We start from the raw sequence: 18004 nt of genomic DNA on the forward strand, positions 1-18004 counted from the left end.
AGAGAGCATCATCTGGTCTAGGTTCAAAGTCACTGCAGAATTAGACTTTTTCCACGTTTCTACAAATGTCAAATATAGAAACTGCAAGCTGCTTCAAACGTCAAATCTCTTTGTTAAATCTTGTCTCTCTTTAATTCCAACACACGCACACACACACACACGCCTTCAGTCTTGCTCTGCTCTCTCCTTCCCTTGGCTGTGGTTAGAAAGAGAGAGAGAGGGGTCATCTGTATGTTCGCATTTCCACCAGAGACTTAGCAAGTGTTTGTGCATTTGAGGGTGGCCACAACAGCGAAGGTGACCATGACAGTCTTCTACATCCCCCAACACCATGCCAGTGCCAATAAACACAGTTGTCAATGTGAACGCTCTGTGTACACACAAAAGGTGAGATGAGAGGAGAGGTAGAAAAGGGGAAAGGAAGGTAGACCAGTCACGCCAGTAGGTGCGGAAAATGGAGGAATGGAGGAAAAGCAAGGCAGGATGAGAGTGATAAAGGAAAATGGTTTGTGTGTCGGTTGTGTTGTAATTGGAGTGGAACACTGAGAGATGAGAGAGAGGAGGGGATAAACAGAGCGAAGGATGGAGGGATGAGCAGAGTGATGATTCCTCTCTCTAATCTTCTGGACACACGCACGAGCCGGGTGCCTGCAGGCAAAGAGCGAGAGAGTGAGAGAGTGAGAGAGTGAGAGAGAGAGAGAGAGAAAGAGAAAGAGAAAGAGAAAGAGAAAGAGAAAGGGAGTGAGAGAGAGTGAGCGAGAGAGAGTAAGAGAGAGAGGGAGAGAAAGGGAGTGAGAGAGAGAGAGATAGAGAGAGTGAGCGAGAGAGAGAGTAAGAGAGAGAGAGTGAGAGAGGGAGTGAGAGAGGGAGTGGGCCGGTGGAGAAGGTGGAGACAGTGTCAAACTGTGAGGGGAAACTAGATGAGGGCAGAGAAGCAGCAGAGGGAGGGAGAAGAAGAAGAGCTATCATTCCTCTAGCACGCTGAGAGAAACCAGTGAGGAGCTTTCCTTATGAGCACCAGCAAAGCAGAAATTCACTCTCGCTCTCTGCCAGAGTGAGAGGGGGAGAGCGAGAGAGTAAACGAGAGAGAGCTACACTACTCCACCGCTGACGTTGTGAACACAACGAGGAGAGAGGAGAGAGGAGAGAGGGAGAGAGAGGCAGAGAAGCACAAGACTAGCCACAGGGAGGGAGAGAGAGACAGGACGGAGGAGAGACAGAGTGGAGGGAGGGAAGAGGAGGATGAGGGAGGAGTGGAGAGAGAAGACAGACGCTGATCTTTGACTGTTGAGGACCGAGTGCGAGTGTGTGAGCGTGAAGGAGTGTGCTTGTGAGACTGGGTGTGATGGATCACTGTTCCTGCACACTGTAAGTCTCAGTGCATGGCAGGGCATTTAGAGTGTGTGAGTTTGGTTTCATTGTGTTGGGTGGTGTTTTATCAGACATAGCACAGTGGCTGAGGGATTACGACAGCTGGGGAGAGAGTGTGTTGTGGTAGCGAGGAGGGGCAGCTGTGTGTGTGTGTTTGTCTGTGTGAAAGAAGCAGGGCAGCTGGAGACAGAGATAGGTAGAGAGGCCAGGTACACCTAGAGGGCAGGTTCACAAAGAGAGAGAATCCACGTGAGGACAGAACAAGTGAAAACAGGGACACCAACTCTTCCACCAGATACAGAGTTTGTATGTGTGCGTCTGCACAGCGGCATACAGAGAAGCACCGGTCCAGTCATCTCAGGTCAGCGCAGCGGAGGTCCAGGGATGTCCATCAGGCAGCTAAGGGGGCCCAGTGAGCTGTAATAGAGGACGCCCTCGGCCCCCAGTCCCACCCAGCAGCAGCGCTCTCTCTTCCCCTCCGGTGGGTAGACGCACGTGGGCCTAGGGCACCTCAAAGCCCAGAGTGAGGGCCAACAGCGGGGTTCCTGTACCCAGAGGAGTAACCACGGCCATCATGGGGGAGTGGACCATCCTGGAGCGCCTTCTGGAGGCTGCCGTCCAGCAGCATTCCACCATGATCGGAAGGTAAGCAGCATACTGATATCTAGAGCAGAGGTATTCAAATCTGAGCCTGCAGGTCCAGAGTACTGCCGATTCTGTTCTACCTGATATTTAATTGCGCGCACCTGGTGTCCCAGGTCATTATCAGTCCCTGGTTAGTGGGAAAGAATGAAAATCAGCGTAGAACTGGCTTCAAAGTCCAGATTGTAATTTGCCTGATCTAGAGGTTAAATTACATGACATTCAAAAGGTTTCCATTCCGAAGGCTCAATCGCAAACACAATGGCTATGACATTAAAATAAAACAAAAAGAAAATAAAACACTATATTACCATTTTAAATGGGCAGATTGATAGTCAATGTCTCTGGTGTTGGCCGCAAAGGGCACTATCCGCTATTGGTTATGATGGGGATGATGCTAGGTATTGGATAAGGGGCTTATTGCGAGGATATTCTCTTCTGTATGGTCAGTTTGAGGCTCTCAAGGGAGCTTCCCCTCTGCGTGTCATCTCTATGTGTTGCAAATATGGTCTGATTGAGTCTGTGGCTTCCTGTCCAAAGTGGCTGATCAGAAGCTGAGAGGCTTTGTTTAAATCCTGTCGACAAAGTGATGGGATGATGATGGGAGGGTGGGAATGGAGGGGGGAGAACGAGGGGGATGAGAGATGCCATTGGTCAGAGGGGCTTCAGCTGTCAGAGTTTAGAACAGCACGAGGATGCAGAGACCTCGTTTGACTTTCGTCCAGTCCATTCCTCTCACTTTCTCCTCTCTCTCTCGTTCTCTCTTCCTCACACACACACACACACACACACACACACACACACACACACACACGCACACACGCACACACACACACACACACACACACACACACACACACACACACACACACACACACACACACACACACACACACACACACACACACACACACACACACACACACACACACACACACACACACACACACACACACACACACACACACACTCTCGCTCCTTTCTCTCTCACACTTTCTCTTACTCTTTGATAGAGTGTGATGTTCTATGTGTGGTAGTCGTCAGAGAGCTTGTTTTCACAGAGCTGCATGCAACAGAAAATGGTGTCTAGTCCTCTGCTATGGTGTCTAGTCCTCTGGGAAGTCACTACAGAAGGCTGTAGGGTTGGTTGTGTCCTCATTATGGGCAGTGTGGTCATTGGTCCTCCCTGACATCTGCATAAAGATAAATGAATGCTCCAAGACTGCAGTAGAAAGTGTTCTCCTTTGGCTTGCCTATCCACATCTCCCTAATATTGAGTTGCACCTTCCCCTTTTGCCCTCGGAACAGCCTCAATTCATCAGGGCATGGTTTCTACAAGGTGTCCAAAGTGTTCCACAGGGATGCTGGTCCATTGTTGACTCCATTGCATCCCACAGTTGTGTCAAGTTGGCTGGATGTCCTTTGGGTGGTGGACCATTCTCGATACACACGGAAAAATGTTGATCGTGAAAAACCCAGTAGCATTGCAGTTCTTGACACAAACCTCATTCAAAGGCACTTGTGTCTTTTGTCTTGCCCCATTCACCCTCTGAATGGAACACATGCACAATCCATGTCTCAAACCTTAAAAAGCCTGCTTTAACCTGTCTCCTCCCCCTCATCTAAACTGTTTGAAGTGGACATCAATAAGGGATCATAGCTTTCACCTGGATTCAGCTGGCCAGTCTATGTCATGGAAAGAGTTCATGTTTTGTACATTCGGTGTACTACTTTTGAACCGAGCCCTATGGACCATAGTCATAAGTAGGATACTATAAAGGGAATATGGTGTCATTTGGGATGTACATGTTGTTACTGAGTAAAGACACATCTCATTCATATCTAGATTGGGAGTTAGTATATCATTATATTACATATGTGTTCTGAATTATATCACAAATTAATTGTGAGGGTCTTATGTCATTGGTTGTCCGAATGTAGTGGAGGCTTAAAAGTGAAACGAGAGAGCGAGAGAGAGAGAGAGAGAGAGAGAGAGAGAGAGAGAGAGAGAGAGAGAGAGAGAGAGAGAGAGAGAGAGAGAGAGAGAGAGAGAGAGAGAGAGAGAGAGAGAGAGACAGTATATACTGTAGTCTACTTCATAATACAGTACTGGGCCCAAAAGCTGGTGGTCCATAATTTGTCATACAATATTAGATACTTTGAGTGTATAAATTACATTATCAGCTATTCAGCACATTCATTATAGGGTGACACATTGTTTGAAGGGTATCTACATAAGGACTTCATAACACATTCATAACCCATACATAACACTATCATAATCAGTGTTTATCGCTATGTCTATATGAATGTTCCTCCAGGACTAGCACTATAGAATTAGAGTGTAATATGTGTAGTGCCTGACCCCTGGCTGCCTGACCCCTGGCTTCCCCAGATGTGTGCTTCCATTAGGAAACAGACCAGTCAGCCTGTATCTGGTAGCAGTGCTATGAATGATCACGCTTCCCCTACTCATTCATGATCCACACTGATCATCTGAATTAGTCACCCACGCTAGAAGGAGTGAGAGCAAAGTGTTATTCACACTCTAACAGACAGAGGCAGGCGCCATTGCTTTAGTCTGCAGAGGCCGGTTACAGTCATAGAAATACAATTACTAGAAAGGTAATCCCCTTTTCAAGTAATTGTTCTGATTTCCCCATTCTAGTGTCTGTTCTAGTAGTTATATTTATATGGTTACAGAACCAGTGTATGATCTCTCTCTCTCTCTCTCTCTCTCTCTCTCTCTCTCTCTCTCTCTCTCTCTCTCTCTCTCTCTCTCTGACAATTGTATTAAAGCGTAAGATAGTAATAGGAACTTCAGCAAGAGGGCTTATTGGAGTTAGAGTTAAAGCAATTGTCTGTACTGTTCCGTAGCCGACTCATTTGGTCATGTTTGCTTTTCATCCATTGCTACACTCTTAGAAGAAAATTGCTATCTAGAACCTAAAATAGTTCATCACCTGTCCCCATAGGAGAACCCTTTGAAGAACCCTTTTTGGTTCTAAGACATACCCTTTTGGTTCCAGGGAGAACCTTTTTGGGTTCCATGTAGAGCCCTTTCCAAAGAGTTCTACTTGAAACCCAAAAGGGTTCGACCTAGAACCAGAAAGGGTTCTCCTATAGGGAAAACTTAAGAACCCTTTGGAACCCTTTTTTCTAATATTCACTATTGTTCAGCCGCCATAAAGAGCGATGGCTCTCCATGACATGACATCTGACCTTGGTATCATCGCTGTTTAGAAACATTGTGCAAACTGGGAATCCCCCTGAGCACAAGTCTCTGATTGGTCCTTCTACTGTGGTTTGGGGCTCTTCATTGGTGCGAGAAAATAAGGAAGGAAGCATCATGGCTCCCTTATTCCCCCTGGTGATGCCACTGTGCATTCCCTCGGGACGACACGAAAACAAACTGGCTGCTTTTCAACACAAATCACATTAATCGCATTAGTATTAACACACGCAGATGTGTTTGTGTACATTTGCAGGAGAGATGCCACATTCCTTTCCCAACGCAGTGTGTGTGTGTGAGTGTGTGTGTGTGTGTGTGTGTGTGTGTGTGTGTGTGTGTGTGTGTGTGTGTGTGTGTGTGTGTGTGTGTGTGTGTGTGTGTGTGTGTGTGTGTGTGTGTGTGTGTGTGTGTGTGCATATGATTTATCATATTATTATAAATACAATTCCTGGCTGAGATCAGATAGTGGCTTCCTTCCATTGATATGCAGGCTGGAGAGGGAGGGAGCATGACTGAACACTGGCCACAACCAACCTCTGATCTCGACACTGATACCCATTGTTGGAAGGAAGATCCTCAAAACAGGCAGAGATCATAATGTCTTGGCTATAACCCAGCTTCATGACTGATGAACACTTTGTACAGTTGGTGGAAAACATTGTAGACAGCAACTGACAAGGGGAGTAGGAGTTGGTAAAACATATTGTTTTGAGTTAGATCAAATTATTATTAGATACAATTTGATGAACTTATTATTTTGAGTTGCGTTAGACTTGGATAAAGGAGTAGGAAATAGAACATGCAGGGAACCCGTGCGAGGGAACCCATGCAATGGAACCCATGTGAGGGAACCCATGTGAGGGAACCCATGCGAGGGAACCCATGCGAGGAACCCATGCGAGGGAACCCATGCAATGGAACCCATGCGAGGAACCCATGTGAGGGAACCCATGCGAGGAACCCATGCGAGGGAACCCGTGCGAGGAACCCATGTGAGGGAACCCATGCGAGGGAACCCATGCGAGGAACCCATGTGAGGGAACCCATGCGAGGAACCCATGCGAGGAACCCATGCGAGGGAACCCATGCTCCTGTCAGGTTAAACCTGGTGGAAGCCATGTGGTTGGACACCAATCAGTATGATATTCTTACCTGATGGATTTGTTGTAGTTACTTATTAATCATAGTAGTGCTGAAACAACCAGACCAAACTATGGCTTCCAGAAACAGGGTCTACCATACTTACTATTGGTAGAGGAGCTAGCCTCAATGGCATGGCATTCTCTGTGCCTTGCCTCAGGGCAATGTCATTGGGTATTAGACATAGCATAATATAGTACACACTGTTTGTGTGCTTTTGCTGCGTGGGCAGCTTTGGGTCAGAAGGGCAGCATATGTGTGTGATCAAAAGATTGGGCGTCTTTGTTGTGTGTGTGTGTGTGTGTGTGTGTTTGTGTGTGTGTGTGTGTACCATGTTCTCCTGTACTGTCAGTCAGCATGGTTTCTCAGCAGGCTCTCTGAAATCAATATGCATCTGTGTCACCGATGATGAAGGGGAAGAGGACTAGACCCCCTGTGCTCCAAACATGCACAAACACATCTACAGTGTATAGTAGACATGAATCAGTGTATAAACACATAAACACATCTACAGTGTATAGTAGACATGAATCAGTGTATAAACACATCTACAGTGTATAGTAGACATGAATCAGTGTATAAACACATAAACACATCTACAGTGTATAGTAGACATGAATCAGTGTATAAACACATAAACACATCTACAGTGTATAGTAGACATGAATCAGTGTATAAACACATAAACACATCTACAGTGTATAGTAGACATGAATCAGTGTATAAACACATAAACACATCTACAGTGTATAGTAGACATGAATCAGTGTATAAACACATAAACACATCTACAGTGTATAGTAGACATGAATCAGTGTATAAACACATAAACACATCTACAGTGTATAGTAGACATGAATCAGTGTATAAACACACAAACACATAGCTTATACTAAAGTACAGGTCATCTAAACACATTTCAGTGCAGTCATTTGAGTTGGATAAACATCATTTTTTGAGTTGGATAAACATAATTTTCTGAGTTGGATAAACATCATTTTCTGAGTTGGATAAACATCATTTTCTGAGTTGGATAAACATCATTTTTTTGAGTTGGATAAACATACTTTTTTGAGTTGGATAAATATACTTTTTTTTGAGTTGGATAAATATACTTTTTTTTTAGTTGGATAAAGTGATTGTTTAGAGTTGGATGGACCTGTTATTTTGGATAAAAATATGATTGTCCCTTTGCTGGAGCATGGCTCCATGTAGCTCCGACTTCTTTTAACCACTGATCGTTCAGTTGGATCAGTGTGAGGGCTTCCACAGGTCTGTGTTCAGCTCCGGTGAGAGTATTGGAGTCAGGGAGCTGTGAGGTAATGGCTATTTAGGGGAGAGAGCACTGAGAGAGCACATCGGTGTGTGTGTGTGTGTGTATTAGAGGGCCCATACCTTGCGGAGTCCCCCACGGGTCTATTTATTACCGTCCTCATTTCAGATACATTGGCCCCTAGAGTGTTTACAGTCTCTTCTTCCCCTTACATTAGGGGTAGGCAACTAGATCGGAGGGAATGGTCGTAGGCCTGGAAAATAATTAGAAAACGTTTTCCACTTTAAATTGACAACACCTAAGCCCAAAACGAGATTGTATTTGAAAATAACAATCTTTATATCTCTTACATTGAGACACGATCACGTACCTCTTTTTATTTTATTTGTGGGAATAATTGGGAACAGACTTCCTAAATTATTATTGTTTTGCTGAATTCCTGGTGATTTTACAGTCTTTAAAAATGTTTTTACCAAAAACTACACTGAACAAAAATATAAACGCAACATGTAACAATTTCAAAAGTTTTATTGAGTTACAGTTCATATGAGGAAATCAGTCAATGGAAATAAATTCACTAGGCCCTAATCTATGGATGTCACATGACTGGGAATACAGATATGCATCAATTGGTCACAGATCAGAAATCCCGTCAGTATCTGGTGTGACCACCATTTGTCTCATGCAGCGCGACACATCTCCTTTGCATAGAGTTGATCAGGCTGTTGATTGGGGCCTGTAGAATGTTGTCCCACTCCTCTTCAATGGCCGTGCAAAGTTGCTGGATTTGGTAGGAACTGGAACATGCTGTCTTACACATTGATCCAGAGCATCCCACACATGCTCAATGGGTGACATGTCTGGTGGTTATACAGGCTATGGAAGAACTGGGACATTGTCAGCTTCCAGGAATTGTGTACAGATCCTTGCGACATGGGGCCGTGCAATATCATGCTGAAACATGAGGTGATGGCGGGGGATGAATGGCACGGTTATGGGCCTCAGGATCTCGTCACGGTATCTATGGGCACTCAAATAGCCATAGATAAAATGCAATTGGAAAGGTTCAGAACTCTTGTGAAACATCACAGCACAGTTGAAAAATATATGTCAAATAAAAATCTAAACTGGATGGTGTTCAGAGATAGATGGGAGGGGTTTCGGGTAGCTGAAGGATGAGATTAAAAACTCAAAAAAGAGAACTATTGTAAAATACATTGTGTCTGTAAAATGTATATAGTATGTATAAATGTAAACTTTATTTAACTAGGCAAGTCAGTTCAAAACAAATGCTTATTTACAATGACGGCCTACCCCGGCCAAATCCGGACGACGCTGGGCCCATTATGCGCCACCCTATGGGACTCCCAATCACGGCTGGTTGTGATACAGGGTTAGGGGAGGGGTGGTAGGGTTAGGGGAGGGGTGGTAGGGTTAGGGGAGGAGTGGTAGGGTTAGGGGAGGGGTGGTAGGGTTAGGGGAACATAATAAAGGAAAAGATATATACAAAATATATATATACAGTACAAGCAAAAAGTTTGGACACACCTACTCATTCCAGGGTTTTTCTTTATTTTTACAATTTCTACATTATATAATAATAGTGAAGACATCACAACTATGAAATAACACATGGAATCATGTAGTAACCAAAAAAAAAATTTTAAAAAAATCTAAACATATCTGAGATTTTTCATAGTAGCCACCATTTGCATTGATGACAGCTTTGCAAACTCTTGGCATTCTCTCAACCAGCTTCATGAAGTAGTCACCTAGAATGCATTTCAATTAACAGGTGTGCCTTGTTAAAAGTTCATATGTTCAATTTCTTTCCTTCTTAATGCGTTTGAGCCAATCAGTTGTGTTGTGACATGGTAGGGGTGGTATACAGAAGATAGTCCTATCTGGTAAAAGACCAAGTCCATATCGTGGCAAGAATAGCTCAAATAAGCAAAGAGAAATGACAGTCCATCATTACTTTAAGACATGAAGGTCAGTCAATTCTGAAAATGTCAAGAACTTTGAAAGTTTCTTCAAGTGCAGTCGCGAAAACCATCAAGCGCTAGAATGAAACTGGCTCTCATGAGAACCACCACAGGAAAGGAAGACCCATAGTTACCTCTACTGCAGAGGATAAGTTCACTAGAGTTAACTGCACCTCAGATGACAGCCCAAATAAATGCTTCACAGAGTTCAAGTAGCAGACACCTCTCAACATCAACTGTAAAGAGGAGGCTGCGTGAATCAGGCCTTCATGGTTGAATTGCTGCAAAGAAACCACTACTAAAGAAACCACTACTAAAGAAACCACTACTAAAGGACACCAGTAAGAAGAAGAGACTTGCTTGGGCCAAGAAACACGATTTGTCCAAATTTGAGATTTGACTGTGTCTTGGTGAGATGCAAAGTAGGTGAACAGATGATCTCTGCATGTGTGGTTCCCACCGTGAAGCATGGAGGAGGAGGTGTGCTGGTGCTTTGCTGGTGACACTGTTGGTGATTTATTTAGAATTCAAGACACACTTAACCAGCATGGCTACCACAGAATTCTGCAGTGATATGCCATTGGATCTGGATTGCGCTTGGGACTATCATTTGTTTTTCAACAGGACAATGACCCAAAACACACCTCACACCTCAACCCAATTGTGAGGGTTTGGGATGAGTCGTACCGCAGAGTGAAGGAAAAGCAGCCAACAAGTGCTCAGCATATGTGGGAACTCGTTCAAGACTGTTGGAAAGGCATTCCTCATGAAGCTGGTTGAGAGAATTCCAAGATGGTGCAAAGCTGTCATCAAGGCAAAGGGTGGCTGCTTTGAAGAATATAAAATGTGTTTAACACTTTTTTGGTTACTACATAATTCCATATGTGTTATTTCATAGTTTTGATGTCTTCACTATTGTTCTACAATGTAGAACATAGTAAAATAAAGAAAAACCCTTGAATGAGTAGGTGTGTCCAAACTTTTGACTAGTATATGTACATACTTACAAAAAAATATATATGGGATTGGAAATGATGCAGACAATTACATTGATGGAAGCTAAAATCTATCTGCAATATTAAATCTGATTGTGTTCATTGTCCGTAGCTTATGCCTGCCCATACCATAAGCCCACCGCCACCATGCCATCTGCCCGGTACAGTTGAATCCGGGATTCAACCGTGCAGAGCCAACTTCTCCAGCGTGCCAATCCCACCGATCTCTCTTTTCACTCCTTCCTCCCAAAACCCAATCCTCCTCTCACACGTTTCATCTTTTCTTTCTGTTATTCCCGACCTTACAATCCTTTAATGCTAATCTTCCTGTCATCACTGTTAAAGTCATACAGATAAACCCTTATGTGTGTGAGTGTATGGATGAGTGATTGAATAAACCATGTCACTGTGAAAAGGTGTAAGATCTCCTATACACAAGTGTTACATTCTGAGTGTTTTTCTCTCAATGGGGGTCTGTCTGACTGGCTGTATCCAGATATCCTGGTGAAACACCACAACACGGTCACTAAGATTAGAAGAGGTTGAGCCAGACACTTAATGAGTAGTGACAGGAGCAAGATGGCGGACTGAACACAGCAATGTAGATCACATCAAGATAAAAACGCAATATTCAATATCGGTAAGTTAGACTAAATATTAGCACTTCACAATTTGGTGGGTAATAACCTTCAATCTGGATAATAACACAAAATAAATCTTTAAGACTAGAGAAATGTATTGACAAATATTAGCAAAACAAGCAACACCCAAACATGACGGAGAGTAAGACAGGAGAACCTATCTCAAAACGAAAACGTGACTCTTCTACAGACACCGACAATTTAATCTTTTCACCACCGGGAAAGGTAAAGGTCGAAACTGATCTGTTCAAATCAATAAATGACGAACTGGGTATACTTGAACTAGTCGGTAAGGATATAAAAGAGTTGAAGGCCTCAGGATGAGTAACGAAAAAGCTGCAACATTGGAGAAAGACACAAACAAGCTAAAAGGGACAGTCAATAAGATTGCAACCGAAGTTAATGAACTTTAAAAGGAGAACATCGTTCTGAGAGAAGCCTTACTTGACATACAGACTAGATCCACGAGAGATCATTTGGTACTTAGAGGTATCCAAGAGAAAGAAGGAGAAGTTCCTGAATGTGTAGTTAGAGAGTTCCTCCTTACAGCGCTTCAGATCCCACACGAAGTTATTGGCAAAATCCAACTTGAACATGTACACCACTTCGAGCAGAGGTATGAACGGCAAATCATTGCCAAATTAGCTTTCTTTGAAGATAAAATAATGGTTAAAAGCCTGGTTAAATGACTCGCTGGCACGAAAATAGGCATGAATGATCAGTTCCCGAAGGAAATTGCAGAACGGCGCAAAGTTCTGTGTCCAATTTTCACGGAAAATAGATAGAAAGGGAAACGCTTAGCTCTGCAAACTGTATATTGATAATCAATTGTTCAGAGACACAAAGACTACTCCATGGCTATTCTCTATGGCTATCTTCTTATGTTCATACAAATATTTACACATGTTAAGTTTGCTGAAAATAAACGCAGTTGACAGTGAGAGTACGTTTCTTTTTTTGCTGAGTTTAGCTTTTCTATCTATCTTCAAATATAACTAATTGGAAGACAAAAGCACTAATTCAACATGGTGGAGATAAAAACACAGCAGACAAAAGGCACAGTATGTGTGGATGTATTGAGATGGATGGTGTGGTGTGTTTTTTGGTGTTTGGGAAAGTGTGGCGTTAAGTGACTGTGAAAGGAAATGGTTGCATATCCCAGAACCAATGTATGTCTGTGAGCAGGAGTTGCGAGAGAGCTTTCAATTTTGTGCAGATGAGGGATATACATTTTATAATGAATTATACATCTTATTTATTTATTGTCTTATCACGGTGGAACTGCATTTTAAAATAAATTATACATCTAATTTATTTATTGTCCTATCACGTGGAGCTACATTTTTAAAATAAATGTTAATTTATTTATGGTCCTATATTGAGGGAATGGTCCACAACCCTATACCCTAGACACCCACCTGAATGACCCAGATACTAAGGAGAAGTTCCTATTTGTTTTATGGGCCTGCTGTAAGCGGCCTGTATGCAACCTAAATGCGGTCAATGCGTCCCCTCATGATTCTGAGCCAGTCTGGCAGGTTGATTCTGCAAAGCCAGAGCCCCCTGATGGGAGACCATAATATCAAAGGAAATTGTCAAAGATGCTAAAGAGAACCCTGACGACCTTGTACCTGTCCGGTGGGGTGCCCCCACCCAGACACCAAATCAAAGGTCTGACTGCATGGAGATGTTTGGGAATATGGTAACAACGGGGTACCATGTTGTGGGTGTTTCAGGTGTAGGGGGTATATCTGACCTCCATCATCTAGGACGTGACAATGGTTAATCATATCTCCCCATTTCTGACTTTTCTTTTGCTCAGTTTTGCAGGCCTTCGCATACAGCTGCGACTGTATATGCATTCGTAAATCAAGACCTTTCTTGAATTGGGCTCTGGGGTGGTGCAACTGTTGAGAATCTGAGTCTATGGTTGTTTGGGGGAAAGGGGTTGAGTGTGTGTGTGTGTGTGTGTGTGTGTGTGTGTGTGTGTGTGTGTGTGTGTGTGTGTGTGTGTGTGTGTGTGTGTGTGTGTGTGTATATCCCACAACTGTTGCGAGGGAGTAAAAGATGTTAGGGACAGGATAGGATGAATCACAATAATTGTTTGAGTGAGGGTGATGGAAATGCATTTGGCGGTTGATCTGCTTCTGTTCTGTGGGTGGCACTGTGTGCTCTTTTCAAAGGATGGGTCACAGTCTCTCCAGAGCCATGGGATCTGGGGGGGTTGGGGGTGGTCTGTCGGGCATTGGGATGACAACCCAACTCGGGATGAGGGGTTTTAGCAGGTGGAATAGTGGGGACCAATTGGAGGTTTACTTAGTAGCAATGCAAATATCATGGCACAGCTATATAGACACTCAATCATCATGTTACTTTTTAATGGTGAGTTTACAAACATATGATGATAAATATAATTGAAACTTGTGTCTCATTATGGTAATTGGTGAAATAAGTATAGCCAGTTATAATTGTAATGGCTTAGCAGATAAGAAAAGTAATGAACACGATGGGAGACATTGAGCTGGTTTCAGCGCCTGGCGAAGCCGGTGTTTAGTTGTAAAGGACCACAGGAGGAGGCAGGTAACTGGGTCCAGGGGCAGGCAGAAGGTCATACACAGGGGGTCCAAAAAGGCAACAGTACAGGCAGGGAAAAGGCTCGTAATGTCATCCGGGAGATCAGGCAAGAGGTTGAAAACAGGAAATCCAACAGGCTAAGGTACAGGCAGGGAATAGGCATCATTAGTGAGGCAGGCAAAACTATCATACACAGGAGGATTAAATTACAAGCAAAACAGCACTCCAAATACAAGCGTGTCACAAAACAAACAATACCTCACAGTGATGGGGTACAAAGAACTGAACTAAAATAGTGTGTGATAATGACGTACAGGTGTGTGAACAGGTGATCAGAATTCAGGTGATTAGGATCTGGAGAGTGAGCTGCGTTCAGGGGATCTAGGTGTTTGAGAGTGTGAGTTGGAAGCGGACGTTACAAAAAGACGATCAGTATTTACCTGGTTAAAAGAAAAGGAATCTAATGTCTATTGTTTACAGGAAACTCATTCAACATTTTTTGATGAAGTTTGTGGAAAAAGAACTGGGGGGGGCAAAATATATTTCTCCCCTGGGCAAAGAAATTCAAAAGGGGTAATGATATTAATTAACATTTGATCCAAATGTGCAAATTGTCCAAACAGATCCTCAAGGCAGATGGATGATTTTAAATATGTTATTGGACCATAAACAGATTTGGCTCATTAATATACACGGTCCAAATAATGATGATCCAAGCTTCTTTGAAAATATATTTAAAAATATATAAACTCTACAAGCAACACTATACTATATTATTATGGTGGGAGATTTTAATATGGTTTTAAATACCTATATGGACCGTAAAGGAAATCACACTTCAAACTATCACCCTCAGGCACTAAAGGAAATCATGAATGTCATGGATATATTGGAATTAGTGGATATATGGAGGTTTAAATATCCTGACCTAGTGAGATATACATGGCGGAGGTTTAGTCAGGCTAGTCGTCTTGATTACTTTCTTATGTCATTCTCTCTGGCACCAAAAGTTTCAAAAGAATGTGGTCAGACCATCACATAATTGGCATATATATTACTCTTACATGCTTACGTGCTTCTACATCTGCATTGCTCGCTGTTTGGGATTTTATGCTGGGTATCTGTATAGCACTTTGTGACATCGGCTGATGAAGAAATGTGATTCTTACGGCATTTCCACGTAGACGAGGATATTGGAGATTGTATTTCTGACATAACATAGGTACAGAAGATCCCCATATTGTATGGGACACTTTTAAATGTGCCTTTAGAGGCCATGCAATTCAGTACTCATCTATAAAACAAAAGCAATTTAGATCATTGAGTCCATATTAACAAAGGAAATTGAAGGACTAACAGTACAGTTAGATATCAATAAAAACTGTGCCATAGAGGCACAGAATAAGTTAGAGGAAAAACAAAAAGAAATGGAAGAACTTATTCAAGGAAGACCCAGTGTAATATATTATAAAAATAAAGCAAACTGGATGGAATATGAGAAAAAATGCAAAAAAAAAATTATCCAATCTTCAGCAAAGAAATGCTACCAAATATGTTGTATTGAAACTTTTTACAAATGATGGAGTCCCTCATGATTCACTGAATGATATTTTGAAAGAGAAAGTAGAGTACTTTAAGAATATGTTTTCGTTTCAGTCTCCTCCATCTTCGCTAACCGAAGGTAATTGTACAGTAGATGTATATATTTACCAACAAATAGATGAGAAGAGATTGTAGCTGCAGCACTCTACTTTTTACTGTCCCAAACAGCTGGGTAAACAATCAACAGGCCATTGGGAATATTAAGAGAGAGAGAGAGAGAGAGAAGAGAGAGAGAGAGAGAGAGAGAGAGAGAGAGAGAGAGAGAGAGAGAGAGAGAAAGAGAGAGAGAGAGAAGAGAGAGAGAGGAGAGAGAGAGAGAGAGAGGAGACAGAAAGAGAGAGAGAGAAGAGAGAGAGAGGAGAGAGAGAGAGAGAGAGAGAGAGAGAGAGAGGAGAGAGAAAGTGAAAGAGGGATGGAGAAAAAGAGTGGAAAAAGAGGGTTAAGAAAGATTATTCAGGCCGAGAGAGGAGAGGTCAGTGAATCTGGCTGTTGAGAGGCTGGGCTGTTAACGAGGGTTCAGTCCATGAGTCAGCACTTATGACTAACAGGGGTTTATAAATGACCGTAAGACTGACCTTAAATGACCGTAAAACTCAAAGAGAAAGACTAGAATAGACACAGTGTCCCAGACCACTCTTAGACCACTCAATTATTATCTTACAATGTTAACCCATGTCGACACCTCAAACAGTCATGGAGCCATAGATTCTGCCTTCTCAAAGAGCCATACCATGGTTTGTCAAAGATTAAGTAAAGGCCTCGTCGTAAACGGTCATTTATAAACCCCTGTTAGTCATCTCCAACTTCAAACATCAGCTATCCGAGCAGCTAACCGATCGCTGCAGCTGTACATAGTCTATAGGTAAATAGCTCACCCTTTTTCACCTACCTCATTCCCATACTGTTTTTATACTGTTTTTATTTATCTACTTTTCTGCTCTTTTGCACACCAATATCTCTACCTGTACATGCCCATCTGATCATTTATCACTCCAGTGTTAATCTGCAAAATTGTATTATTCGCCTACCTCCTCATGCCTTTTGCACACATTGTATATAGACTGCCCATTTTTTCTACTGTGTTATTGACTTGCTAATTGTTTACTCCATGTGTAACTCTGTGTTGTCTGTTCACACTGCTATGCTTTATCTTGGCCAGGTCGCAGTTGCAAATGAGAACTTGTTCTCAACTAGCCTACCTGGTTAAATAAAGGTGAAATAAAATAAAAAAAATAAATAGGCCTCACACCCGCATTGGGCTCAACAACAATAACAGAACATTGAGCTTTCATTATCTGACGTAGCAAGACGCATATGGAAGGTTGTATCAGTTTGTTAGGAGCCTGTTCCCTTTGTTCTAAGCTTCCATAGACTCACAATGAGATCCACTGACTGTACAAAGGCACCAGCGCTCTCGCTCTAACTGTGAGAGTTAGACGGATCAAGTGCCTGTGGGTATTGATTTGCACCTGGTGCAGATCATATCTATCCCATACATCTCTGACACATTGTCTTATACCACCTCTCTCAATGCTTTTCTACATTGACTTATGGTGCTGGACCTCTCTCTCTCTCTCTCTCTCTCTCTCTCTCTCTCTCTCTCTCTCTCTCTCTCTCTCTCTCTCTCTCTCTCTCTCTCTCACTCACTGAACAGAACCTGCATCCTATCATTCTGCTGCAATGTTTGGGCTATAGGCATGATAAGGGCATGGGGAGATATGGCATTGGTGTGTGTGTGTGTATCTGTGTTTGTCCACTGTGTCCAACATTGTCCCTCAGGGCTGGCAGCAGCAGCTGCTGTGTTTGGTTGAGTATAAGTGATAGGAGCGGATGAGAGAGCCAGACAGCTCACTCAAACACACACACAAACACACACAAATATATACTTAATCACGCACGCACACACCAGTGAAACACCCAACACAGACCAATAAGCGACATGCGCCATGCTCCCTCCAACACAAATAGACAAACATAAACAGACACTTGTGATACAGATCCTCATCTGACTCACAAGTTCATACCCCAACACACACACAGACATACAGCCAGATGGCCAAACATACAAACACAAGGGTGAGCAAATTGCGGTGCGGATGCTATATTTACTCTCACACTCTCAGGCAAATGTTTCCACTGCCAAAACTGAGTAAGCCACACACCGTTAGCAGCCAAACATGAATAACCGCATGCTAAATGTGACAACGACTTCACACTCCACCTATCACATTCACTTATCTTTCATTAAGTATTCAACTCACCATGCTGCAGAGAGAGAGTGAGACAGAGAGAGAGTGAGACAGAGAGAGAGGGTGAGACAGAGAGAGAGGGTGAGACAGAGAGAGAGTGAGACAGAGAGAGAGGGTGAGACAGAGAGAAGCCATTTGACTGGCAATAATATACTGAATTGATCTCCACTCTTTCCAAGCAAATTGTGTTACAAACACTTGGGACGTGTATTGTACATGCACGTGCACGTGCGCACACGCACAACCCCTCTCTCTCTCTCTCTCTCTCTCTCTCTCTCTCTCTCTCTCTCTCTCTCTCTC

General features: G+C 43.0%; 1 protein-coding gene across 1 annotated transcript in view; it reads left to right on the forward strand.

The window, feature by feature from the left end:
- The first annotated feature begins 725 nt into the window (after positions 1-725).
- The window catches only part of LOC118396944 (gap junction delta-2 protein-like), a 29894-nt gene continuing 12615 nt past the window's right edge, over positions 726-18004 (forward strand). The window contains exon 1 of the mRNA XM_035791332.2: positions 726-2016. Coding sequence (XP_035647225.1) covers positions 1946-2016 — 71 coding nt within the window. The 5' untranslated portion in view covers positions 726-1945. The remainder of the gene's footprint in view (positions 2017-18004) is intronic.

The sequence above is a fragment of the Oncorhynchus keta genome, chromosome 18, assembly GCF_023373465.1.
Source record: "Oncorhynchus keta strain PuntledgeMale-10-30-2019 chromosome 18, Oket_V2, whole genome shotgun sequence".
Taxonomy (NCBI): Eukaryota; Metazoa; Chordata; class Actinopteri; order Salmoniformes; family Salmonidae; genus Oncorhynchus; species Oncorhynchus keta.